General features: G+C 40.1%; 3 protein-coding genes across 4 annotated transcripts in view; 1 reads left to right on the top strand and 2 right to left on the bottom strand.

The window, feature by feature from the left end:
* STARD9 (StAR related lipid transfer domain containing 9) overlaps window positions 1–364 on the bottom strand; it is a 94,361-nt gene extending 93,997 nt beyond the window's left edge. Inside the window, exon 1 of the mRNA XM_033107395.1 lies at window positions 264–364. Coding sequence (XP_032963286.1) covers window positions 264–310 — 47 coding nt within the window. The 5' untranslated portion in view covers window positions 311–364. The remainder of the gene's footprint in view (window positions 1–263) is intronic.
* A 7,787-nt stretch (window positions 365–8,151) lies between these two features.
* HAUS2 (HAUS augmin like complex subunit 2) lies at window positions 8,152–20,329 on the bottom strand. 2 transcript variants are annotated; one of them, XM_033107575.1, is made up of 7 exons: window positions 20,174–20,329; window positions 14,953–15,045; window positions 14,521–14,590; window positions 13,071–13,203; window positions 11,613–11,721; window positions 9,845–9,989; window positions 8,209–8,589 (listed from the first exon to the last, which is right to left on the bottom strand). In XM_033107575.1, the coding sequence occupies exons 1-7, from the start codon at window positions 20,264–20,266 to the stop codon at window positions 8,555–8,557; spliced, it is 678 nt and encodes a 225-aa protein (XP_032963466.1). In that variant the 5' UTR covers window positions 20,267–20,329; the 3' UTR covers window positions 8,209–8,554. The 2 variants fall into 2 exon arrangements, with proteins under 2 accessions (XP_032963465.1, XP_032963466.1); XM_033107574.1 differs by having other exon boundaries at window positions 8,152–9,989.
* Window positions 20,330–20,351: 22 nt separating this feature from the next.
* LRRC57 (leucine rich repeat containing 57) lies at window positions 20,352–26,507 on the top strand. Its single transcript, XM_033107573.1, has 6 exons — window positions 20,352–20,583; window positions 20,676–20,781; window positions 20,888–21,026; window positions 21,571–21,839; window positions 23,738–23,923; window positions 24,384–26,507. Exons 2-6 carry the CDS (start codon window positions 20,698–20,700, stop codon window positions 24,423–24,425), a joined length of 720 nt encoding a protein of 239 aa, XP_032963464.1. The 5' UTR covers window positions 20,352–20,583; window positions 20,676–20,697; the 3' UTR covers window positions 24,426–26,507.
* Window positions 26,508–26,589: the final 82 nt, after the last annotated feature.

The following is a 26,589-nucleotide window of genomic DNA, read 5'->3' on the forward strand; positions in this document are numbered from 1 at the left end:
CCCTGCTGGCAGGACTCCAGGGACGCGGACACAGGGCAGCCCATCCCCAAGTCCATCCAAGAACCGCTATCCTCCAGAGCACGAAGGGAAAGCTCGACTCGAGGCCTCAATCTGCCCCGGCCTTTACAATTTCCGGACCCTGACCCGCTGGGCCACTTTGCGTCCGATTTCTCCACGCCGGAATCACTTGAGGGGGAGGCGGGGACCTCAACCTCCTCTCAGCTCACTTGACGCCTCAGGCGCCCCCTCCCGCCCAGACTCACCTCTGGCTCAGCGGCCGCACCCTCACGGCCACCCGCACGTTGGCCATCCCTCGGCCTTAGCCCAAGCTCCGCAGGTCGGCCCAGCCACAACATCACCAGCCCCAGCCCCAAGATTAGCCCCAGCCCCAGTCCGGCCCCTCCCGCCCCTTGCATCTCCCGGGCTGGCCCCGCCCATGCGCGCGCCCCCGGCCTGCCGGGGCGGTGCCTGCTAAGCTTCGGCCAATCCTGAGCCAAGTGGGCGGGAGGATGCTTGGCCAGGCCCGGCCCGCCTTGCCTCGCCCCGCCCCGCCCTGCCCACGCACCTCTGGAGACGGCCCCGCCCACACGCTCGCCCTAGGCCGGCCGGGGCGGTGCCTACTTAGCCTCCGCCAATCCTGAGCCCTATGAGCTCAGAGACCCGCCCCGTCCGCCGGGTTTGGCTGGGACGCGTCTACTGCAAGTTAGCTTTTGTTCTCGGTTTTGCTGACAAAAGTTGTAGAGTCAATTAAATCTGTTAAACCTTGGTGAACGACAGTTTACAAAGTAATTTGCTGAGTACTTTTATTCGCTGCGTTGACCTGAGCTATCAATTCTGTGGTTAAATTTTAGGGACAGAAATGAAATCGGGAACACCGATGTTTTTGCAGTTTCCAGCAAAGAGCAGTGTCATTCTTTGAAGAAGCATTTGGAGTGTGAAGGACTTGAGAGTGCTCATCGGCGAACTCTCGATTGTGCTGGAACCTCATAGCCACACTGCGCCTCCCCCATTCATGGGTAGAGAAGGATGAGAGTTTATTTCTAGGCTCACCAGAGAAGCTGAAGGAGATAAGCGGATGCCATGGGGGCAATTGTAGCCTAGAGATACAGTAAGAAGAAATGTATTTATCATGTAGCATCTTAATTTTACATGGGAAAAAGGGAGGACCTGCTTTCCGTCAGAATCCTTTCATCCCCAAAATAACTATTGGGTACCTACCTAAGAATCAAATGCTCTTCTTCTAAGGTGTTGAAGATACAGTCTCTGCCTTCGTGGAAATCGAAATCTATGGAAAAAAGAGATAATAAATACATAAATGTATATATTATGTCAAATGGTTCTGAGTGCAATATTTTTTATATATATATAAGCAGGGTAAAATGATATAGTAATGGTCTCTGTGTCTGTGTAGGGGGAAAGATGCTACTTTATATAGGTTCTTCAGGAAAGACCTCACTGAGAAGGTGGCTGTCATGAAAGGTCTCAGCTCCTGCTCCCTGCACAAGAACGCAGGATATGGTGAGGCCAAAAAGGAACACCAACGGAGCCATAGATAGCGGAGTCATACCACTATAATTTTGCTGGTGGCTGGGTTGGAGACAGGAAGCAAGATCCACACGATGCACAATCCGCCTTCCGCTTCTCTGCCAACCAACCCCACTTGCTAATTGTAATCCCCACTTGCTAGCTCAGCCACAGCAGTTATATTAGTGGCTAATGGCTAACTGGTTACAGCTGATGGCCAACTAGTCACAGCTGATGGCCATCTACTACGTGAGCCAGCACCTTTCTACGTGAGGCCGAGAGCCTGGAAACTGCTCTCTGGGACTCTGTCCCCACACTGGCACTTGACTGGATTTCAAGAAAGTGAGGGAGGGGGCCATGCAGGTGTTCGCTTATTTAACAATATTTCCTAAGTAAGCACCTGTTTTGACAGGCTTTGTTCTAAACACAAGGAACAAAGAAGTGAAGAAAGCAGGCAAACCTCTGACTTCAAGGATCTTGGTGAGAGAGACTAACAATAAGTAAAACAATTTAAGTAAAATGTATATCAGATTAGCTAAGTCGGAAAAACAAAGCAAGAAAGGGGATAGGAAGTGAGTAGAGAGGGTGTTGGAATTTTAGATAATACAGCCAGGGAAGGTCTCACTGAGAATGTGACACTTGAGAAAAATCTGAAGGATGTAAAAGAAGAGTCATGCTGTTATTGGGAAGAAAGACAATTTCAGACACAGGGAACAGACCAATATAAAGGACCTGAACTTGGACATAGCCTGGAATGTTAGAGGAACAACAAGAAAGCCAGTGGGAGTACAATGGAGTAACAAAGGGGGAGTGTGGGGCCAGAGTCCCAGAGAGCAGTTTCCAGGCTCTCAGCCTCACGTGGAAAGGTGCTGGCTCAGGTAATAGATGGCCATTAGCTGTGACTGGTTGGCCATCAGCTATAACCAGTTAGCCAATTAGCCACTGATATAATTGCTGTGGTGCGTTGGTTGGTTGGTTGGCAGGCAGAGAAATTGACGGCAGGTTGCAGATCTTGCAGCTCCTGCTCCCTGTGTCTGCAACCCAGCCGCCAGTGAGACTATAATGGTATGAACCCCTTATCCATGGCTCCGTTGGTGTTCCTTTTTGGCCTAACCATGTCCTGCGTTCTCATGCAGGGAGCGGGAGCTGAGTCCCTGCATGGCAGGGAGAGTCATAGAGGAAGCAAGAGACCATGATAAAGTCTTTGGTTTTTGCCCTAGGTAAGCTGGAAAACCAGTGAAAAGTTTTAGGAAGAATAAAAGGAAACGCTTTTTGAAGATTACTTTGGCTGCTGTTTTGAGACTAGTCTGATGAGTAGGGAAGAACGTAAACCCAAGAGAGACCCGTCAGGAGGCTATTTTGGTACTCCAGTGGTAGTAATAGAGACAATGGGACGTGTCAGGAATGTTCCAATAGCTGTTTACCTCTCCATTCTTCTCTCTCATCTATTTGAAAATACTCTTCCTTAAAGTATTGGGACAGCTGGTTTACAATTTAGATTAATCTGGAACCCTAGTCTTTTGGATGGCTTCTCTACTCACTGTGCTTTGCAGTGAAAATAATCACAGCACTAGGAAAACAGTACGGAGGTTCCTCAAAAAATTAAAAATAGAACTATCTTATGATCCAACAATCCCTCTTCTGGGTATTTATCTGAAGAAAATAAAATCACTATCTCAAAAATATATCTGTATCCTCATCCATCTTCATTGCAGCATTATTCACCATAAGCCAAGATACAGAAACATGGAAACAAAATAAGCATGCCAGAAACAGGGATGAACACTATATATATGTAAAGTATAGTATATACATAAATTACAGTATTACAGGGCCGCAAAGTGATGATACTCTAATTTCATCATTCTTTATTTATGAGTTGAAATACTTCTGTAAAGAGCAACTTTTTCTCATCAGCTATTTGATTACCCTGAGGTACAGTCCACATACAAATGCTTGACTATTTCAAATACCACTTTTCAAAATAAGTTGGTTCCCTAGCACTTTTCAAAGGTGGTTAATGAGTTGTTGTTGTTTTTCTTAATATTATTATAAACTCATGGATATAAGCATACAATTGGCCCTACTTACCTGCTGGTTCTTCATCCGTGAAGTCAACCAACCACAGATTGAAAATAAAAGTTACTATAGATGATGTAATACAGAATTGTACACCTGAAATCTATGTAATTTTACTAACAATTGTCACCCCAATAAATTTTAAAAAGAAAAAGAAAAAAAAGAAACAGGCGAAAATAAAAGTTACGTTGTTACTGATGTGTACTGTGTAATTAGGCCTATAATGGTTGTGTCTGAACACATACAGACTTTTTTTCTTGTCATTCATTATTCCCTAAACAATACAGTATAACAACTACTTATATTACATAGGCATTATAAGTAATCTAGAGATGATTTAAAGTATACAGGAGGATGTGTGTAGGTTATATGCAAATACTATGCCATGTTATATAAAGGACTGGAGCATCCTAGGATTTTGATATCCACAAGGGTCCTGGAACCAATCCTCCATAGATACTGAAGGACGTCTATGTTTGATTTGCTTCAGTCCACTGTAGGTACTATTCTTTTTTTTTTTTTCCCCACATAAGGGAGCATTTATTTATTTACTTTTTATCTTTTCTTTAAAGATTTTATTGGGGAAGGGGAACAGGACTTTATTGGGGAACAGTGTGTAATTCCATGACTTTTTTCCAAGTCAAGTTGTCCTTTCAATCTTAGTTGTGGAGGGTGCCGTTCAGCTTCAAGTTGTTGTCCTTTCAGTCTTAGTTGTGGAGGGCGCAGCTCAGCTCCAGGTCCAGTTGCCGTTTCTAGTTGCAGGGGGTGCAGCCCACCGTCCCTTGCGGGAGTCGACCCGGCAATCTTGTGGTTGAGAGGATGTGCTCCAACCAACTGAGCCATCTGGGAGCTCAGCGGCAGCTCTGCTCAAGGTGAGGGAGCATTTATTTGAGATTTAATATGAAATCATACAAATAAAATTTGTATAAACACAAATCCACATTGAGTCATAACAAAGATAACAAAAGACAAAGTAAAAATAAAAACTAATCGGTGGCTATATACAGTTGGATACAGTTGTGTCTAGCACACTAGGAAGTCTTACAAAATTATCATCTTAGATCAACAGAAAATCAGTCTTCAATGTCATCCTGCAAGATGGGTTATTTTAGCAATCTCCTCCTGCAAGATGGGTTATTTTAGCAATCTCCTCCTACTTTCTCCAATGTCCTCCTTTAGTATGGTTGGTAATTGTTTTGGCAATTGCCACCCCTTGGAGATACCTTGACTTAGTGTTCTGTTGGTCTGAGCCACGACCCATTACCACCTAGTCCACCAGCTGCAGCACCTCTTCCTCCTTTTTTGTTGTTACTGTTGCTGCCTATTCACCTCTTTCGGTTGTTCAACTTTGATTTCACACTTCCCAGAACCAATCTGATAATATCTGCTTTCTAACAATTTCTTTATTGGTTCTTCCCCTGTATATGTGATAAAGCAAAATGATAACCTCCCTCCCCCATATTATTCATATTTTTGATTCTCATTCTCCTTCTTCTCCTCCTCCTCTTCTTGTTCCTTCTCCTTCTTCAAGAAGGTCCCTTTAACATTTCTTGTAATACTGGCTTGGTGGTGATGAACGCTTTTAGCCTTTTCTTGTCTGGGAGCTCTTTATCTGTCCTTTGATTCTAAATGATAGCTTTGCTGGGGAGAGTAATCTTGGTTGTGGGGCCTTGCTTTTCATCACTTTAAATATTTTGTGCCAATCCCTTCTGGCCTGCAAAGTCTTATGGGAGCTTCCTTGTAGGAAACAAATTGCTTTTCTATTGCTTCTTTCAAGATTTTCTCTTTGTCTTTAAACTTTGGCATTTCAATTATGATGTGTCTTGGTGTGGGCCTCTTTGGGTTCATCTCGTTTGGGACTCTGTGCTTCCTGGGCTTCTATGTCTATTTCCTTTGCCAGGTTAGGGAAGCTTTCCCTCATTATTTTCTCAAATAGGTTTTCAATTCCTTCGTCTCTTTCTTCTTCTGGTACCCCTTTGATATGAATGTTAGTATGTTTGAAGTTTTCCCAGAGGCTCCTTAAACTGTCCTCATCTTTTTGAATTCTGTTTTCTTTTTTGCTGCTCTGATCGGGTATTTTCTGCTACCTTATCTTCAAAATCACTGATTCGACCCTCTGCGTCATCTAATTTACTGTTGATTCCCTCCAATGTATTCTTTATTTTGGTTATTGTATTCTTCATTTCTGACTAGTTCTTTTTTATGGTTTCTTTCTCTATTTTTATGTTTCCTACCTCTTTGTTGAAATCCTCACTGGGATCATTGAGCATGCTTATAACCAGTGCTTTGAACTCTGTATCTGGTAGGTTGCATGTCTCCAGTTTATTTTTCTGAAGCTTTCTTCTATTGTTTTGTTTGGGACATATTTCTTTGTCTCCCCATTTTGGATGCCTCCCTGTGTTTGTTTCTATTATTAGGTAGAGCTGCTATATCTCCCAGTCTTAGTAGAGTGGCCTCATGTAGTTGGTGTCCTGTGGGGTCCAGTGATGCAGTCTCCCTCGTCACCTGAGCTAGATGCTGCAGATGTGTCCCTTGTGTGCATTGTGTGTGCCCTCCTATTATAGTTGAGACTTGGTGGTTGTTTGCACAATCAATGGGAGGGATTGACCTTTAGACTGTGAGGACTGGCCATGACTACAGTGGAGGAGCTGTTGCGCAGGGGCTGACCCTGCAGAGCAGGATTCACTTTATCAGGGCTCTAGTGCCTGCCCAGTCTTCCCTTTGTGTGTGTCGTCCAGAGGCAGATGGCTGTTATTCTGGCTGGTGCTCTGGCTGGGTCTGAAGCCAGTCACCAGGCATGCTGGCTGCAGGCCACGTTTAGCTACAGCCTTTGCCCTGCCCCAGGCTACCTAGAAGGAGCCACAAAGCAATCCACAGATGACTGCCACCCACATTGGGCTTGGAGATGCCGGGGAGAGACCAAGTCTCCAACTGAGACTGGCTGCTGCCAATGCTGGGCTTGGGGCAAGAGGCATGGGGCTCACCAAGACCAGATGCTGCTTCTTTGGATTTTGTGAACCTTTGAGAGATTTTAGGAAAGTCTGCAACCTGAGCCAAAAAGGGCCATTTGTATGGAAAAACCACTGGAAGCGGTTGTGTAGGCTTGCAAGTTGGGTGGGGTGGGATCTCAGGGAATTGCTAGGGTGGGGCCAATGGTGTTAGCTAAGTTGGAGACTCAGAAATGGCACATGCCTAAGTCTGCACGCTGGGAGTGGGGAGGGCTCAACAAAGGAACAATGGCTTCTGCCAGTACTTCTGAGAAAGCTGTCCCTCTAGCCGTTGCCCTGAAGCCAGAAAATTCAGTTCCTCCTCCTATGTCCCTGGCACCTGTTGAGGTGCTGCCCCAGTGCTAAAGCTCAGAGCGAATGAGTCCATCAGGAAGTCCATGCATGGGCTCCTTAAGAACACCTGGGACTCCAGCAGCCCTCAGTCTCACTCAGCCACAATCTCCACTGGTTTTCACGGCCACAAGTTGTGGGGACTTCTTTCTGGCACTGTAACCCTGGGCTGGGGAGTCTGGTATAGGATTGGGACCCCTCGCTTTCCGCAGCCGAGATATCCCTCTATCCCTCTTGATTTTTAATTGCCACACATGGGTGTGAGACCAGCCCATTCTGCATCTGTGCCCCTCCTACCAGTCTTGACATAGCTTCTTCTGTATATCCTTAGTTGTAGGACTTCTGTTCAGTTAGACTTCAGGTGATTCTTAATGATGGTCATTCTGTAGTTTAGTTGTAATTTTGATTTGGTCATGTGGAGGCAAGTACAGCATTTACCTACTTTGCCACCTTAACCTTCCCTTTATACTAATTTTTTAAAGTGAACTTAGTTACATAAGTGAATTCTCTGAATTGTGAAATGAATCTTTTATATAAATTCATTTGTTTTACAGATATCTCAGGAAATCCCACAATAATTAGTTTTATTAAATCTCAACTCTATCATATTTTGCATGTCAAGAAACCCTTTGGGCTGGAGCACCTGAGCTTTTGCTCCCTGGCATGTTGCCAGTGTGGCTCAAATAAACTTATAAAAATTCTCAGAAAAAAAGTCCAATCCCCCCACCCCAAAAAAACCCTTTGGATTTTCCTATTCACCTGATTTTATTAAAGACTTGAGAGGATAACAGGGGTCAGTCTGGCATAGTTACAGATCAGAGGAAGGAGTAAAATACAAAGTATGTTAGAAAAACCAGGCAGCATCTCAATTCCTCCAGAATAGTCCTCACAAAGTGGCATCATTATCATGTTGGAAATGAATTCACAAATACACACACCTCCTAGCATAAATAGAAAGACATTCCAGAACTATTTTTTGCTTGTGTGTTTGGTACACATATGTCTAAAAGCTGAATTAAAAAAATCAGCATTTATTGACTCTAGCATATTACTAAATTAGTTTTTCTCTTTGAAATAGACCTCAGGCTCAACTTTTTATCTCAAGCTTTTGTGAATCAGACGGACTGTATGTCTATACCTTAACTGTGTAAGCTAAATAGAATCTTTCCTTTCTATCACAAAGGATTCGGGCAGGGGCCACAAAATTTTAGTTAGAAATTAGAGATTTATTTTTTATTTTGAAAAAGACATAATAGACAAAATACAAAAATAAAACCAAAACAACCAGGCATATCAATATTTGTGATGACACGTTATGTGACATTACGTGTGTGTGTGTGTGTGTGTATGAAATCACATGAAGAGAAAGCATAGGAAAATATCTGAAACCAAGGCTAGACTTGAACAGACTTCTAATGAAATACAACTAAAAGTTTTGCTTAAGTGTTTAGGCAACGTTTAAGATATTATTACCACTCTTTACATTTCATTTGCAAAAGTCAGCAAAGTTGGCTTCAAAACATGATCCCTGGTTGTTTTAGTAGGATATGTTTTGGCAACGATCCTGCCAAAACAACTACTTCACTCATCCACTGTGTTGAGGTCTTCTTATCTTAAGGAGTGTGATGAACACAAGGATCTGTGAACCCTGGTGATACAGAGAACACAATAGTATAAAATACTGATGCACACATTTTAAAGCAAAAGCAAACCCCAAGTCTGAAAATAAGCCAGGGGTAGTTATAGTGCTGATACAAATGAATACATCCTGAGGCTTAGTATTAGTAAGTCTTAGTATACCAATTCCTTATGCACAATCATCTGATAGGTAAAATATTTAAGCATTTTGTAAAGTAAACCATTTTATCATAACGTGCCTTTTTCTTTGCTTTGCTCTACCCTTCTTCTTTGCCCATTCCTAAGGCTGCCAATGAACACCCTCGGATATTGCTTAGTGTGTCAGGGTCCCCAAGACCCACCCCACCCAAGTTTGATGATATGCTTGGAGGATTCACAGGACTCAACATATCATTGAATTCATGACTATGATTTATTACAGTAAAGGCATAAAAACAGAAGAGCAAACAGAAAAGGTGCATGGGGCAAAGGCCAGGGTAAACCAGGCACAGCTCCCAGAGTCCTCTGCTAGTGGAGTCACACAGGGTGTGCTTAATTCCCCCAGCAACTGAGTTGTGACATGTGTGAAATGTTTACCATGAAAAAGATGCAATGCCCAGGATAATTTTTGCAGGCTAGTCACATCGGTATCTTCTGCCTACCATGTACCCAAATTCTAGACTCCCAGGAGGAAAGCAGGCGTTCAGCTCAACCCCACTGTACAAACAGCTTACTCACAGAGAACTCCATCAGTGAGAGTGGAAGGAACCCTCTAGAATTCTAAGTTCCCAGATGCCAGTACGGACCCACCTCGCAAGCAAGTCTTTCAAAAGATAGTCAGGCCTGCTATGTTACTCGTTGCTGCACATTTAATGACAACCACACAGGAATAACCAACATACTTTCAGATTGAAGAAGACTCTTATAAATCAGAAACAAGCATTAAAAAAAAAGATAATAGAGTCTGCTGCCTAAGATACAGAAATATGGATAATACACTGTGTTAATAAATCATCATAGTTATATTTGATCTTCACAAGTTTTACTGAAAAGTGGAATGAATATATGAAAAACAAAGAAAATTTTAGTACTTGGAATCTTAGTACTTTAATATAAAGAGGGCTCTTTCAGCATTATTAGCAGCAAAGCCTATAAATACCCCTGTTCCCATTGACTAGAAATGGACTTCACATGACTACACATAATTAAGCAAAAAATAAACAGTTGAATCACTTGGCATTAGACATGAACTTTAGAAGTAAAAGGTAAAGAAGGCGTTATAATACCATGTTTATGAAGATCATTTTCTTCAGCTAATATTTGGGGGATACAAGAGGAAACTTCTTGTTGTTGTTCTCGCCACTTGAGTATATTCTCTGCCAGTTCTTCTGTCTCAGTCACCAAAATATTCATCTTGGCTAAAGCTTTGCTCTGTAACATTTGAAAGAAGGGCAAAATAGGAGAGAAATTATGTCTGTCATTAATACATCATCACGACATCACAAATGGTCATGATACCAAAGGTTAACGCCTCATCTTCCCGGCCCCTAAATACAAAGGCACATTCCCACTTCCTATCTCAGAGTACACACTTTTTCTTTGCAAGTTCACCTCTCCTTTGTCTTCAGTTTCCACCTCAATGCAGATGACCCTCCATCTATATTGTTAAACCTAACCTCCTTCCTAAAATTCAGCCCCACATTTCAGTCTATTGGAAATCTTCATCTGGATGTACATTTAATATCGATTTCATTGCAAACTCTATTTAACCATAGGTAGTTCAACAATGACTGAACATTTACTATCTGTACAAGACATATCAAAAAACAAACTCATTAACTTCTTTAATCTCTTGCTCCTACTCACCCTCAAGTCACCAAAGCTAGAAACTTTGTTACCTCGGCTATGTCTCTTGTCCAGATAGTAGCCACATTCTAGAAATTTGACCTTCCAAATCTACAAATCTAGACAATCCTTTGTATTCCTATGCTTTAAATCTTTTATCTGAGTGACTATATTTATTCTCCAAGTTTCTCTGCCTTTGGTTCCTCTGCCTAATCCTCTAACCCACAGTTTATTAAACTCTAATGTGCACAGGAATCACCTGAGGAACTTGTTAAAATGTAGATTCAGATTCTGAAGGTCTAAGGTGAACGAAGCCTGAAATTCTGCATTTCTAACAAGCTTCCATGATGCTTATGCTGTCGCTCTGCCCACAGAGTGGCAAGGCTCAGCCTATTCTAGCCAGTATTTTCTCCGTGATTATAGTACAGTTCTGATCAAGTCACTCCTCTGTTCCCTTCTCTAAAGAACAAAACAAAATTCAATGGTTCCCCAGTTGTCAGACAGCAAAGTTTAACCTTCTTAGTCTGGTTTTCAAGGCATTCCATAAATTAACCCTGACTCAATCTCCCTCTCAATACCTTTAAGCATCACCCAAAGTGGAGTACCACTCTTCCCCCAAACTACCTGTGCTCTCTAATTTTCATGTCTTTCCTCACACTGCTGCTTTTGGCCGAACTATTCTTTCTGATGCATGTCCAAATCTCACCGATTCTTTAAGATTCAGCTCACTACTAACTCCTGTATAAAACTTCATTGAAGTGTTCTACCACCATCCTACTCCCAGTCTCCCTAAAGTGGAAATAATTTCTCCCTTTTCTGTGCTTAATAGATAGCATCTTGTTTATAATTCTTTGCTGCACTCACTGTGCAAATATAATACTATAAAGTAGAAAGTATGGTATAGCTCTCTCACTGAACCTTGAGAATTTGAGGTCAGGGATTGGTCCTATCTGTATCTCTCATGACACCTTGCACAATGAAGATAATATGTATTTATTAAATATTGAAATACAAGAATGTAAAATAATTTTTATAGAAAAATGATATAAAAAAGGCATCTTGATTAAAAAATAATTCACTCGTAATATTAACCATCAAATAGTTAAACAAGTGGGTCACACATTTGAGATCTAATATAAAAGAACTAAAGATAGCTAAAAGTAATGTAAGGAATTGATGAGGTACTTAAATACTATTGTCAATACTCACCATTTTCTTTAGATTTGCATCTAAATGAGGGATATTTCTAATTGTTTCAAGATGGGTTTCTAGTCTCTCAATGAAAGTCACTGCCATCTCCAGCAAATGTACCATGTATCTAAGAGAGGAAGAACAAAAGCCAATTGATTTTTTTTAGTTTATTTTGTGTTCCCTTTTCCCCCCTTTAATTAGAACTATTAATATGAGTCCTTTTAATATAATAAAATCAACTCAATGATTTAATAATATTTCTGCATTCATGGAAATATCAGTGATTTAAAAAAAAGGGTAGTTCTTTTTCTACTTATATAATGAAACGATGTAACTCTTGTTTACCATAAGAATCAAATATTAAATTTAAAATACTTAATAAAAAAGGGTACTTCTTTTTCATTTTAAGCAGGAATTAACTTGTCATCCAAACATAAAAACAGAAAGAGACAATACCATCATATCTGAAAGCCAACCTAATATTAGACAAACCTCAGTATTAACAATTTTCTCATATAACTAAAGGAATTTCCTTAGATAAAACCTCATTCCATTTCAATCTACTCATTCTTGGTGAACAGTGAAGGCAATAAGGATAATTGCACTTCACTGAAATAGCCTATATATAAAACTACTTTGAATCTTTGCATTTGCAAAATGCTTTAAAATCATTACTCAGTACTTCTTATATATATAATGTATAATATGTACATCATTGGTATTTTACTGTACTGAATAATGAATATATCCACAAGAATGGGATTTGTATATCTATTATATTACTATGAGATAAAAAGTCTGAAACTTAAGAGAAGATACTGATTTGCTTAGGGTCAGCTAGTGAGGCACTGGTGGAGAAAATCAGCAGTCAGATCCCCAGATGACTGCTTCTTTATTTTATTATTACTATTATTAATAACTTACATCTTCAATTTGGTACTTGAAATACTCCTATGTGGAAGAGCATCCCCATTCTATGGATTGGGAAACTGAGGCAAAAATTTGAATCATTTGCCCAAGGCTTTGAGGCATATAAACAGCAGATATGAGACCACAATTCAGTCTTTTTTTCTCCTTTAGTTGACATTGTTTTCATCTGTCTCTGCTTAAACTCTATTTTTATAGAGGCAACATTAATGCAATAATAAATTTACTTCATAGAAAACAGTCTATACTTAATAAAAGTGATTTTTACCCACCTTACTCTATGTTATGGATCTAATTTCTTTCACGAAAATAATTATTTATAATTCCCAAAACACTACGGGTGAAAGAAATGCCTTTGTTTTCACCATAGCTATAATTCTTTAAAAGCAAAAGGTTTTCTTTCTGGTTTAATGTATCAGCATCAATAATAATGTTAACAGATACAATCACTAATATATTATTTAATGAATTATGTGATGAGATGACTACTGGTCTAAACTACCTTCAGAAAACATGTGTTAATTGTTAATTTCTATTTTTTGGTCTGACCTGTGATAAACAGACTCAATAGGCAGGTTTTCCTGGCACATGGGTTTCAATAGTCTTTGCCTGAGTGACCGCTTCTCTTTTAGCACTGCTTCCAAATGATTATTCATATTTTGCAGAGTATGACACTTTTCATCTACACAAACCAGAAACAGTAATTACAGTTAGCAATAGGACAAGTACATGTTGAAATCACTAATAAATTCTTCTCTGCTTTGGTTTGACTCTACCAAAGATTATTCCTCCATTTCCCTCCTAAATAGTTCCCTTTTGCTATCCTTAAAACCAATACCAATTTCATTTTCAACTATTTTCTCTTACTTTTGCTACTGAAACCAAACCCAGTGCTAAATTCTTTGTGTTTTTCAACTCTACCCCTAGTTCAGTTTTTATAGCCAGAGTCATATTCTTCACAAAGTCTCTTTTCTCATCTTTGCTTTTAATAGTCTATACAAACATTAAAAAACAAACATTTGTCTTATAAGCTATTTCTGATTATTTCAATATTTTCCCCAGAATTCAGTTAATAGCTGCCAACTGCCTTTTCTTTTAAAATATCTTTGTAATGCTTTTTTTTTTTTAACTTTTTATTTATTTTAAGTGTGTTTTTCCAGGACCCATCAGCTCCAAGTCAAGTAGTTGTTTCAATCTAGTTGCGGAGGGCGCAACTCACAGTGGCCCATGTGTGTATCCAACAGGCAACCTTGTTGTTAAGAGCACCGCGCTCTAACCAATTGAACTAATTGGCTGCCCCTTCTTTTAAATTTTTATTTTGAAAACATTTCAAACGTACAGAAAAGTTTCAAGAATAGCTCATTGAACTCTCATATACATTTCACCTAGATTCACCAACTGTTAACACTTAGCTGCATTTTTTTTTTGCCTCTTTCTCTCCATACTCTTACATATATTTTTGCTGATGCTTTTGAGAGTAAATTGCAGATATTAGGACCTTTTACCCCTAAAACTTCAGCAAGTATTTCCCAAGAATAGGAACATTCTCTTATATAACTACATTAAAGTATCAAATTCAGAAAATTTAACACTGACACAATACTACCAATATTTAATACGGCCCATATTTAAACACTAAGTATTCCAATAATGTCCTTTATAGCAAAAAAGATTTTTCTAACCAAGTATTCAACCTATGACCACACTGTGCTTTAGCTGTCATGTCCCTTTAGGCTCCTTTCATCTGAAAAATTCCTCAGCCCTTTTTTGTCTTTCAAGCTCTCCTGACTTTGAGGAGTTCCTACATTGGTCACTTTTTATGCAATTTGCACTAGTCAAGCCAACAGGACTTCTATTTGGGCACAGAAATAGAAAACTTGGTTAGCTTTGGGGAAATACCAGGAAAAATAATGGTATATCATAATGCCTGGTGCTTATTTAAGGTAATCTAAGAAAAAGCTGAAATTCCAATGATTACCCATTTAACCAAACCACTTACCCAAAAAGGAAGGATGAACAACATCAGCTGTATCTTTTTCTAGTCTTAGAAGTTCAATTTCCAGGTTTTTCTACAGTAAAAACAAAAATAATATTTAGGTCACTCAGAAGTATCCTGATGTAAAGGCTTAAACTCTGATAAAAATGGACACTCTTTAACCCAGGAATATTTAAGAGGGGTGGGAGGATGATTTGTTATGACAGCCCAGGGGATTTACTGAAGCTTTTCATTTTGGTGTTCGAGCCATGTGCTCCTGCTACTACTACTAACTGCTACTATTACTATTACAAATACTATTAACTACTATAAGTAAACACCTACCTGGCTATGTACTAGACACTGTTCTAAGTGCAAGAGAATTGCTGGTGGAACGAACTAAGATTTTGTTTTCCTGTACTAGAAGTATAAAGTAAAAAGTTCAACATAATTTACCTGGTTGATTTCAGCTTGAATATTTGTGATCTGCTGTAGCCTGGAGAAGTTCACAAAGCAAGAAGCTGATTTCTTAGATATATTTAGCATCTCCTATTGAAAAGTGAACAGAGAAAGCAATAATATGTCACAAAAAAGTTTCTATGTGCATTGGAAAAGCATGCCCATGGATCTAAAACATGAGGATATATAATGTCCAACACTGGCCCTGAAAAATGTAGTATAGAGTAGAACAGTAGCGATGGGTAATTCCTGTTTTTAAAGCCACCAATATCACAAAGCCTTTGCCCCAACATTTAAAAATTAAGAATAAACGAAGACTTAATCACTTTGCATTACTTCCTAAAGTACCAGGCACAATTGAGTTGCATTACTGATAGCTTATCAGAGGATTCCGAGGTTGGTAGAGAATCACCTCTACACAAAAGACCAAGACCTAAACTCTCAGACATTCCTGGGGCTAAGATCAAACATTCCCCTCCCACCCTTACCCCCCAGGGGTTATTTATCTGACTCATTAAATGACTTCTATTGGTTACACATCGTTCATATTATCTCTTCACATTCTGACTCTCAGATAAAGGGATGTTTTGTCCAGGCATAATTACTCTTCTAAAAAGGCTACCCCGTTTTTATCCTTTCATTCCATTATATTGCCTCCTTAAATTGCATGTTATCTCAGAATAAGAATGTTATCTTGTTCATCCCTTGGCTTCATCCATAATTTTCTGTATCCTTTTCTGCTTTTCTAGAATGTTAGTACAGGAAAGAACTTTAGAGATCATATAGGACAGGGATTAGGAAACTAGAGCCCATGAGATAAATGTAGCCCACTGCCTGTTTTTGTACAGCCTATGGGCTAAGAATGGTATTTGTATTTTTTAATGGTTGGGGGGAAAATGAAAAGAAAAATAATATTTTGACACATGAAAATTATATCAAATTCAAGTTTTAGGGTCCAGAAATAAAGTTTTATTGGAACTCCACTTCTCACTCATTTACTTATTATCTCTGGCTGCTTTCACAATGTAACAGCCCACTTGCAACCATGTGGACTGAAAAGCCTCAAACGCTTACTCTCTGGTCCTTCACAGCAAATTTGCTGACTGATAATAACCAATTTTATAGACATTTGTTAAGATAGGTAATGGAAAAAAAAATCAAGAATGAATGAAACAAGCTCTTTGCCCTTAACAAGCTCATGATGGATGGGAAGAAAAAAGTTTTCTAGATAGAAAGAACTTATTATCATAAATACTCCAAACTGTGTTAGTACTAATAGATATGTGAGAAGGAGAAGATGAATCTGGAAACATAGTTTCCTGCATATTCATGGAAGATCTTGATAGCTATGACACGCAATCATAATGAAGAAATGAGAGCAACTGCAAATTTTCTGCTGAAGAAGTAACATGATTATATACAATACATATTTTAGAAATTTAAATGGGGGTAGAATGAAAACTAAAACCAATGGGGCTGGGGAGAAGAAGGAGTGGGGAATGAGTACTTAATGAGTATGGGGTTACCACTGGGGATGATAAAAAAGTGGTTTTTTTGTTTGTTTTTTTTAAAGATTTTTATTGGGGAAGGGGAACAGGATTTTATTGGAGAACAGTGTGTACTTCCAGGACTTTTTTCCAAGTCAAGTTGTTGTCCTTTCAATCTTAGTTGTGGAGGGTGCCGTTCAGCTTCAAGTTGTTGTCCTTTCAGTCTTAGTTGTGGAGGGCGCAGCTCAGCCCAGGTCCAGTTGTCATTGCTAGTTGCAGGGGGCGCTGCCCACCATCCCTTGCGGGAGTCGAGGAATCGAACTGGCAACCTTGTGGTTGAGAGCCCATTGGCCCATGTGGGAATCAAACCGGCAGCTTTCGGAGTTAGGAGCATGGAGCTCCAACCGCCTGAGCCACCGGGCCAGCCCGATAAAAAAAGTTTTGCAAATAGTTTCACAACATTGTGACTGTACTTCATGCCACTGATTTGTATACTTTAAGATGGTTAAAACTGTAAATTTCATGTTATGTGGATTTTGCTATAATAAAAGAACCTCACTCTGGTAACTAGCCAACAAATACAACAAAAATAAAACAAAAAACTCTAGTGGAGGGTAAACTGGAGGATGGGTATGTAGACAGGTGGCTGCTACAGCATTTCAGATGAGAAGATAAGAATGTGAACTAGGTCAGTAGCAGTTAAAAAGGAAAGGAAGGCAGAGATATGAGTCCCTGGGAAGATGTATTTGATAAGTCCTACTAGTTGTCAGGGGTAGTTGGGGTCAAGTTAATACTGACTCCAAGGATCCTGTTTCAGGTGACTGAACAGATATTTATGCCATTCACTGAGGTAGACAACACAAGATATTTTTACTGACGGCAAAATTGAAGATTGGTGAGGTTAAGTATTACTCCAACTTCACACTGCAAATTGTTATCAGTGTTGCAATGATACAATCAAATCTACTGTATTTCCATCATATCAGCCTGACTTGTCTTTCTGCTCTCTCTCGGTAGAAGGTGAATGAAAGTAAAACATCTCCCATTTCTCATTGTAACTTACTCACTCTCTGGTATCTTTCCATGTCTCTATATGTATTCACTAATCTTAGTTGCACATTTGCAAACTAGTAAACTACTGGGTTCAACAACTGCGTAATGGAGCTTAGCCAAGAACTTGTACAAGAAACCAGAAGGAAAATAAGAATGTTCAAGAAGGGGAGAGCCAAAAAGGAGGAACAAAGAGCAGCCAAATTCCTCTAGTAAACAGAAATTCTAATTATTTGAAGAATGTTAATTAGCCCTACACCTAAATAAAATTTTTAAAAAGCAAGGATTAGGGAATAGAGAAAATTCTTTACCATTGACTATTGCCATTATATATTATATACTTTACATGCCACTGGAGCAAAGGGACCCTAGAGAATGAAAGGAATCCTGAGAAAAGGGGTCTGTTTATGGTATTTGTTTACTTTTTCTAGGCACATGCAGCTGAAATCCAGGACGTTTATGCTTAATATAAAAATCCTAACAACACTGTGTAACACACACACACACACACCTGTAGGCATCCTTTCTTCTTTTTTATGTCCCTTCTTTATACTGAACTCTAGTTGGCGGACATTAAAAGGGGAGCTGTACAACAGAGAAGTTAGAGCAGAGGCTCTAACATGGGGGTGAAAGTGCAGAGGAGGACAGGACACATATCGAGGAAATACATATATATGTAAATAGTAGAGTCTGGTTTTTTTGTAGGTCCAGATCCTTATCTTATGTGTTGCCAGTAGAGAGAGCTTTGATCAAGATGTCATACTCAATCAAAGTTGCCTGAAAAATATCTAGAATGTAAGGCCACTAAAGCAGTCTTAGGGCATAAATGAAAGCAAATACCTCATTATCTTACAGACAGTTAACCCTACCTTTCTTTCACTAAGTAATTCTCTAATGGATACAGCAAAACAGAAGAAAGCTCAAACAAGCTGTTTTCTAGAAGAGATGTATCGTGTCACAGTTTTAAGCATCACTCTTAATTTTTAATGCACATGGGATAAAGTGCACTTAAGGGGTGGGCTGTTTAAAGGGATCACATAATACATCATTTTGAAAGAATCAATGCTGAATCCTAATAAAGGTAGGTTTTCATATGCAAAATTTGTTGAAAGTGAAATCATGCTACAGACCCGTAAGTTTCCTCATCGGGACTCGCTGTGCAGTAAGATTTTAAAATGGTTTTAAGGAACTATGGATTGGCAGGTCTTACCTATAGGGAAGACAGGTAACTGTCTAATTATTGTTTCTTGAAGGACAGACACTAGGAAGAGTCCTTCCCCCAAACAACCACCACTCCAACAAACAGCTCATCCATCAATGCCTAAAATTTTCTCACCAGAGACTTACTCCTTTAGTTTAGGCGTTTATACTTACACCAATAGTTCCAGATGGATAAGTCCCAAATGTCTTACATTACAGTATGAGTTATCAAATTATTTTGTTACAGAACTGGTAACAAGTGAGAGTACTAGGCAACTTGGTATGAAGGAAACACAGGAGAGAAGTAAGGAAGGTGAAAACTAGTGAGTGCTGTGGTATGTTTTGTCTATTTTCCAATACATTCATTACTACTCCTCGTTTCCCCCACAATCCGTAAGGTCTTGTTACTAGGTCTTCAAGTAATTTAAGAGTTTTTCAACTGAAGTTTAAACACTTTGAAGATAGTGTCACAGTATCATCTATCACAGTTCATCTTAGGGATGATCACTATGTCAGAAAAGGGAGAGCTCTAGTATCTAATGCTACGTCATTAGTTGAGTGACCTTGGGCAAATTTCTTGGTCTCTTTAGGTCTTAGCTTCTTTACTTTTAAAATACTGTGAGGCAGTAGGATTCTCTAATGACTCTTCTAAGCATAAAAAGAGTATTTTCCATAAGTCTTCCATCATGTTTATACTGCTAATCTCTGCAGATGATTTCACCTTTCTACTTTTTTGTTTCCTTTTTTAGTGAAATTCTCAACTTCCTCATCTGAAAATTCTTTTCCCTTATTTCCCTTAATTCCACTTTCCCTGGTCACTTCTGCCACCTGCATTCTATTATTCCTTCACATCTTCCATTGCTCCCTCTGTTGGCTCCTTCCATTTGGCCTATGAACATGTCTTCTGGTCCAACCTAAAACTACCTCCCCTTGGGCTAATCTCCCTGGTCTCTCCTTCTCAAAATTAATCTTTTCCTCCATTCATGTTCTAGCCTTTCGGGTCTTTTTCCCCAATACGGATTTTTTTTGGGGGGCCGGGGGGTACCTTAAAAATGTGACCTTCCCCTGGAGCTCTCCTGTACCCAGAGCCTTCCGCCCCAAGTATCTTTCAGCATCTCACACAAACGAGCGTCGTTTGCGAATGTATATTTTAACTAACCTAGCCGTATTTCCCAATCCCGCCACCCATTACAATCTAGAGGCAGTTATCACTGGACAAAAAAAGCGGGTGAACACTGGTCTTTACTGTCTCCCACGAACTGACCTGGGATAGTCGCCTGCAGATAAGACACTTGACACGTCGTCTACTCGAATTACCATCTACTACGCTTAAGACCCATTGCAGAATGGTATCTGCTGTTGCCTGGAAGGGGCTCCATCTGCCTCTATTCTAGTACAGCCCCCAGCCAGCACCACCGCTTGAGTGATGTTCGGTCACCACAGTGGGCAACCCCTTAATGACGCCATCGCTGCCCTCCTACCTGAGTGACCAACCCCGATGCTACGAAACGGCCCAGCAGTAGCCTGGCAGCGTTTGGCTCGGACGTCTCGTCCCACGGGTTCGCGGCCTCCATGGCTCAGACCCACCTCTCCCGGTGCCGCCGAAAATAAGTAGAACGCAAGGCGCGAGCGACGCGCAGCTCGATGACGTCACAGGCCGTTTCCGTTGGGGCGGAAGCCGGGAGAGCGCATTCCCAGCGAGCGCGGGTCCTGGGTCTTCTGTGGAGCGGGCTGTGAGCGGAGGGGTGGGAGGCGAGTCCAGGGCTCCCTGATCCTCTATAAGCTCCTAGCGGCGTGTAGCCGCGGAACAACTGCAAAAGTGGTCGGGCTCTGTTTTTCCCTTTCTTCCTTGCCACTCTTGGGTTGGCCCCCAAGATCCAGAGATCTGCAGGTGACAGCCGGGGCAGGAGACCCAGCCGGGAGGCCGACGGGGTGGCTGGGTTCCTGGACCGAGGGGGTGACAGCTGCACTTCTTTCCCGCAGGGACCGGAGCTGCAGAGCTAGGATGGGAAACAGTGCGCTCCGCGCTCATGTGGAAACGGCGCAGAAAACTGGAGTCTTTCAGCTTAAGGACCGTGGGCTGACCGAGGTGAGACTGGGAGGGACCCGACCAGAGAATTTAAAGGGAGAGGGACGGCGGGGGCAGTGAAGTTAATTGGTGAGGGATTCTCCGTGCTGTGAACCCTTTTCTCCAGTTCCCCTCAGAGTTGCAGAAACTGACGAGCAATCTCAGGACCATCGACTTGTCCAACAACAAGATCGAAAGCCTACCGCCTATGATTATAGGGAAGTTCATTCTGCTGAAGAGCCTCTCCTTGAACAACAACAAACTGAGTATGGCTTTTGCGTCTGGGAAGGTTTTGCTACTGATCAGCTGTTAAGAAGGGTGGTGTTCTCTCACAAGCTGATTGTTGTTGTTATGAAATCGTTCAGAGAGCTCAAGACGCAGGAGAATGTCAGAGTCCTTGCAGCTTTCTCTCGTAATTACATCTACAAGCCTCTTCTAGTGGTGTAATGATTGGTATTGGGATAATTTGAAGGGGAAAGCCATCTTTGTCATCTAAATACCTAATTTTGTTGCCAGTTTGGAAGGGGGGGTGTGGAATGGGAAGGGGCGGCCCTTCCAAATCCCACAAAATTGCTGTCAGATTGTGCGGTGGCCCCTTTACAAAGAGCCATTATACACATAACTGCTTTTCTGCATTTCGATGGCACCCTCATTTCCGAAGTCTATGTTGGTAAAAATGCAATACTTAAAAATGGCACGTGAGGATTGTGTGTATTAACAAGGGGCATAGCAGGCTGCCATATAGTTTTTATAAACTTCATCAAAGTTGTTTTTCAGCTGTCAGGTTCACTTTATTTATTTTTTTGCCAGCTTTTCTTCCTGATGAGTTAGGCAATCTGAAAAAACTAGAAACGCTAAGCCTCAACAATAATCACTTGAGAGAGCTGCCGACTACCTTTGGGCAATTGTCAGCGCTGAAGACCCTGAGCCTCTCTGGGAACCGGCTGGGAGCACTACCACCCCAACTTTGTAGCCTGCGGCACCTGGATGTGGTGGATCTCTCTAAGAACCAGATTCGAAGCATACCTGACATAGTGGGGGAGCTGCAGGTCATCGAACTCAACTTCAACCAGAACCAGGTCTAGAGGTTAACGGGTTTTAGCTGGTTGTTATGTAAAATGTCATCATGGAGCTGGGTATCATGGGCTGGACTAATTTCAAAGCCCAAAGTGCCATAGAGTTAGTTGAGACACTGCGTAGGTATTTTTTTGGAGGGTGGGATGGGTAACAGTGAGATAATTTCAAGTTAAACTGTCTCACAAATCTTGAAGAGTTCTTCAGATCCTCCTCAAGCATGCCTCTAGTCATCTGGCAAGGAGCTAGCTATGTCAGGAAGAGTTGAAAAGAGGCTTCAACTCCTAGGTTCTCAGAGTTGGACATCAAAGGTAATTCAGTTGTCCTATTTTTGACGTTTGTCAAGTATGTATCTTGCTTTTGTTGAAAAAACTCTCAGTGATAGGCATTCTGGAGACAGCCCATTTCATAGTGGACAGCTTTGATTGCAGTATTTGGAATTTGTTTCCATTACTCTGGAAGCTCTTTGGTTAATATGCATCTGACTGGAGAAACAATCTTTGGTTTAGACAGAAGGCACAGATGGTAAACATTAAACATAATGAAGACTACCAGGTGGCCTTTAGTTTTTCTGGGGCTTCTAGATCTATAGTCCAATACAGTAGCCACTGGCCACATGCGGCTATTGAAATTCATTAATTAAAAAATTCAAGTCCAGCTGCCACTAGCTATATTTTAAGTGGTTCAAAAGCCATATGTGGCTAGTGGCTACCATATTGGATGGCATATAGAACATTCCAAGCATTGCAAAAAGTTTTATTGGGACGAAACTACTCTAGATTGTAGTGACCTTACATTATTATGAAATTTAGTCTGTCTTAGAGGAGATTGGCCTCATCTTTTCCTTAAGTGGATATTCTTGTATGTTCTTGAGCTTTTTAGAAAAAGAAAGTGAATATTTGGGAAAAACTTAGAAACCATTGTTAAACAAGGATTAGTGGAGCACTCACTCCATTCACCTACGCTGATGCCTTTATCAGTTCTCAGATCTTAGCGTGCATCAAAACAACCAGGGGAACCTGTTAAGAGATCACTGGGCCCCTGCTCTCAGTATTTCTGATTCAGTAGGTCTGGGGTGGGGTCTGAGAATTTGCATTTCTAACAAGTTCTCCGGTGATGATTGGAGGATGAGGCAAAATAAATATAATTTGGTGACGTGGAAAAGAGGTGAATCAAGATAACTGCTTGTTGTTAAGGTTGAGAGCCTAAAAGAGTGGTGCTATTGAGAATAAACATACTGAGTTGATTATGCTGGTGCATCACCCAAATGGAAATGTTATACTAAAAACGAGACACAGGCGTGGAATAGAGGTCAGAAGTTTGAATGTAGACAGATTCTGAGGTCAGAATGATAGCTTTAAGAAAGGATGAGCTTTGTAGGAGAAAGTTTAGAGAGATCAAATATTAAGTATTAGGGACTACTGCCTGAAAAATGTCCATAGAAATAAGAAGGGAAGCCAAAAACCAGGAATAATTCAAGAGGAAGAAAAACCCAGTACTTAGATACAAGAGTTTCAAGGAAGGGGTAGATATACAATCACACATTTTTATACACATAAAAGACTTCCAGTAAATAAACCAAAATGTTTATGGTGGTGGATTCCAGGTAACTTTTTTCTGTAAACTTGTGAGATTCTCAAATTTCTGCTTTTATCAGAAAATTTTACTTCCAAAAATCCAATGGTGGACTTTAAAAAGCCAAACCCCCCTCCCCCCAAAAAAAAGTGGAGGAGTAGTTAACAAAAGCCAGATGACAGAGGCTTCTGGAATGAGTAGGTAGTGAGAAAATGGAGGCGGTAAAAGGAAAACTAGGACACATAGTCAAGATTTTTTGTTTTAATTTAGTAAAAAACCATTACAGTACTTATGCTTTTTCCTGTTATTGTTTTTGGTTGTTCAATAGATATCTCAGGTCTCAGTAAAGATATCTTGCTGTCCTCGCCTGAAAGTTCTTCGCCTCGAAGAGAACTGCTTGGAGCTCAGCATGCTTCCACAAAGCATCCTTAGTGATTCCCAGATCTGTCTGCTTGCTGTGGAAGGCAACCTTTTTGAAATAAAGAAACTTCGAGAACTAGAAGGCTATGATAAGGTGGGTATTAGTGTACTTCTACATTTCTAGTCTCTGCTCCAGAGAACAGAACAGTGAAGTAACCCACATAAATGTTTACAGCTAGAGGCTGTCTGTATAATCCTGTTTGTCAACAGGATTTGTTTCCCATTTTGGAGATGTTCTAAGAATCAAATTCCTGTACCAAGATATATTGGTGCAAATTCTTGTATTATACCAAGATAACTTTTTCTCTAGATCATGTATGGTGAAGCATCTTTGTCTTTTGATAGGTTTCCTATTAAAACACTGAAAAATTTAAAAGACCCCAAAACTATGTACTTTAAATTTGCATTTAGAATAGGTAGATTTTGTAGGAAATGAAGGACCGTATCCGATAAAATCTAAATTAAAAAAATCATATAAAAACCCAATTCCCAAATAGGCTACTATTTGCTCATGCCAAAATACCCCATACATATTTTTCTTTCATGATTTTTAGTACATGGAGAGGTACACGGCCACCAAGAAGAAGTTTGCATGATGTTCTCCAGGAGCATGGGAATCCATACAGGACATTGATTTGGAACCTGTTGCAATCGGGCTGAATCAAAGGCGCTTGTTGTTGTCAAGGGCATCTGCAGTGAGCTGTTGATACTCCAGGAGGTTATAATTTTATTTGATCTTTTTCCTTTCTAGAGCTTATCTCAAATAAGCTAAAAGGAATCAAGAGACAGAAAGAGTGCTCCATTTTGAGTCATGTTTAGGGCAATGGACAATGCTGATCTTCAAAATCATCGTAATGTTGGCTTTAAGGAACCAGTAGCAAGTTGCTATTTCTACAGTGAGGGGGTGCTGCCTGGTAATAGAATAGCTCCACACCTCAGCTTGAAATTTCATATTTAGTTTCAACGTGTCAACTTTCATAAAATCAGCTGCCATTCCATCTCTGTGTTAGCATTTCACATTTTTTGAAATTCAAATAATTTGTGAAAGGCTACTAAAGATTTGTGATTTTATTCCAGTCTATCAGTTCAGTTCCAGTATTTATACTTGGAATTTAGGATGTACATGAATGTGACTGTCCTGATTAGAAGTGTACTTTGTCAGAGAAGCACCAATACAAGAGTAAGATATGTTCCCCAAGGCTGCAGTAGCAAATTCTAACTACTGCAGGTGCCTTATTGGTAGAGGGCTCCGAAGAGCTAAAACCATATATGCAAAACTTGTAAGATACAAGAGGTTTTAATAATCAAGATTTTCCTGAATCTTTGTTAGAAATAATGTCTCATTTCTGGTAATCCTTTTCCCTTTTTGTATTTATAACTATACTAATCAAATTACCTATCAAAACACTACTACGATATTTTAAAACAACCTATATTTATCAAGTTTATTCTCTGAAGGAGAGAATACACTAAATAAAGAATTTGTAATAAACTTTGGCTGGAAGAAAGGTTAATCCTTTAAAAGGAAGACATGAGAACTTTAACCTATAAGTGCTCCTTTATTTGAAAGTAAACTGATTAGGAAGAAGCGTTTCCTGTTCAGGTTGCATGAGTACTGTGATGCCTTCATGTGACTGATGAAACATTTTGTGGTATCGGACCCATGCTGATTAAGAAATACTGAAGGTACAAAGGTATTATATGTCATGTATTGACAGTTCTCATTTTACAAACCTAGTTTAACCTTTAAGTCAAGAGATCTTAGCAGCCTAGTATTTAATATATACGAGGAAGTCTCCTAACTTTAAATCTTTTTCCCATGTTATTTTGTTTCTCAATTTGGGGAGGAACGGGGTGCCAGTTTATCATTATTAACTGAGTTTTTAAAAATAAACTTTAATGTTTAATTAATCTTATTGGTCTTCTCACTGAACAATTCACATTTCTCTAAATATTTTACCAGTACTTATCATCTACTAAATCAGCACTTACAAATTAAACCTCAATGTCCCCATCCCTACGACAGTCACCACTTGCACAACTTAGACCCAGACTGATTTCCAAAAACTTTCTTCACTATCCTTTGCCTACCGAGTAATACCAGATTGTTCTGCTCTTTAGACACACAGTGCAATGTCTTTCACCTTTAGCTGCCTTTACATTGTTGGCTCAGTCAGAAATGCTCTCTTACTAACATGCTCCTTCCCTATGTCTAAGCCCCTTTCTAAGTCTAAGCCAAATTAATTGCTCTTCCATCTGTTTCAACAGCACCTCTCACATTCTATATTCAACTGTCTCTTGCTAAACTGAGCTCTTTGAATGCAGGAACTATGTAAAGCAATACACCCCAAGTTATAGTACACAAGTATTTAGACTTAAATATGAGCTAACAAAGTAGGTTGACTTGTGGGCTGGAGACCCACATTCTAGTGACCACTACTAAGTCACCCACATTCTTTTAGAGTTTGCGTAGAAGTCAGTGTAGAATACTGACTACGATCATAAGTCTTGGAGTCTGAAAAGATCCTGGTTTGAATCCAGTGTCATTTACTAACTATGAATTTGAGCCATTTAGTCTCATCTGTAACAGGCAATACCTGCTACCCTCAGGTAAATTATGAGGATGTGGTGAAAAGATACATAAAAAGCATTCAGCATAGTGCCCAGGACAGAGTGAGCACTCACACGGTGCCATTTATTTCACCTGTAAGGTATTAAAATAGAATTTACCAAGTGGTACAGAAAAGAAAGGCTTGGAGC

Source organism: Rhinolophus ferrumequinum, chromosome 6 (genome assembly GCF_004115265.2).
Source record: "Rhinolophus ferrumequinum isolate MPI-CBG mRhiFer1 chromosome 6, mRhiFer1_v1.p, whole genome shotgun sequence".
Classification (NCBI taxonomy): Eukaryota; Metazoa; Chordata; class Mammalia; order Chiroptera; family Rhinolophidae; genus Rhinolophus; species Rhinolophus ferrumequinum.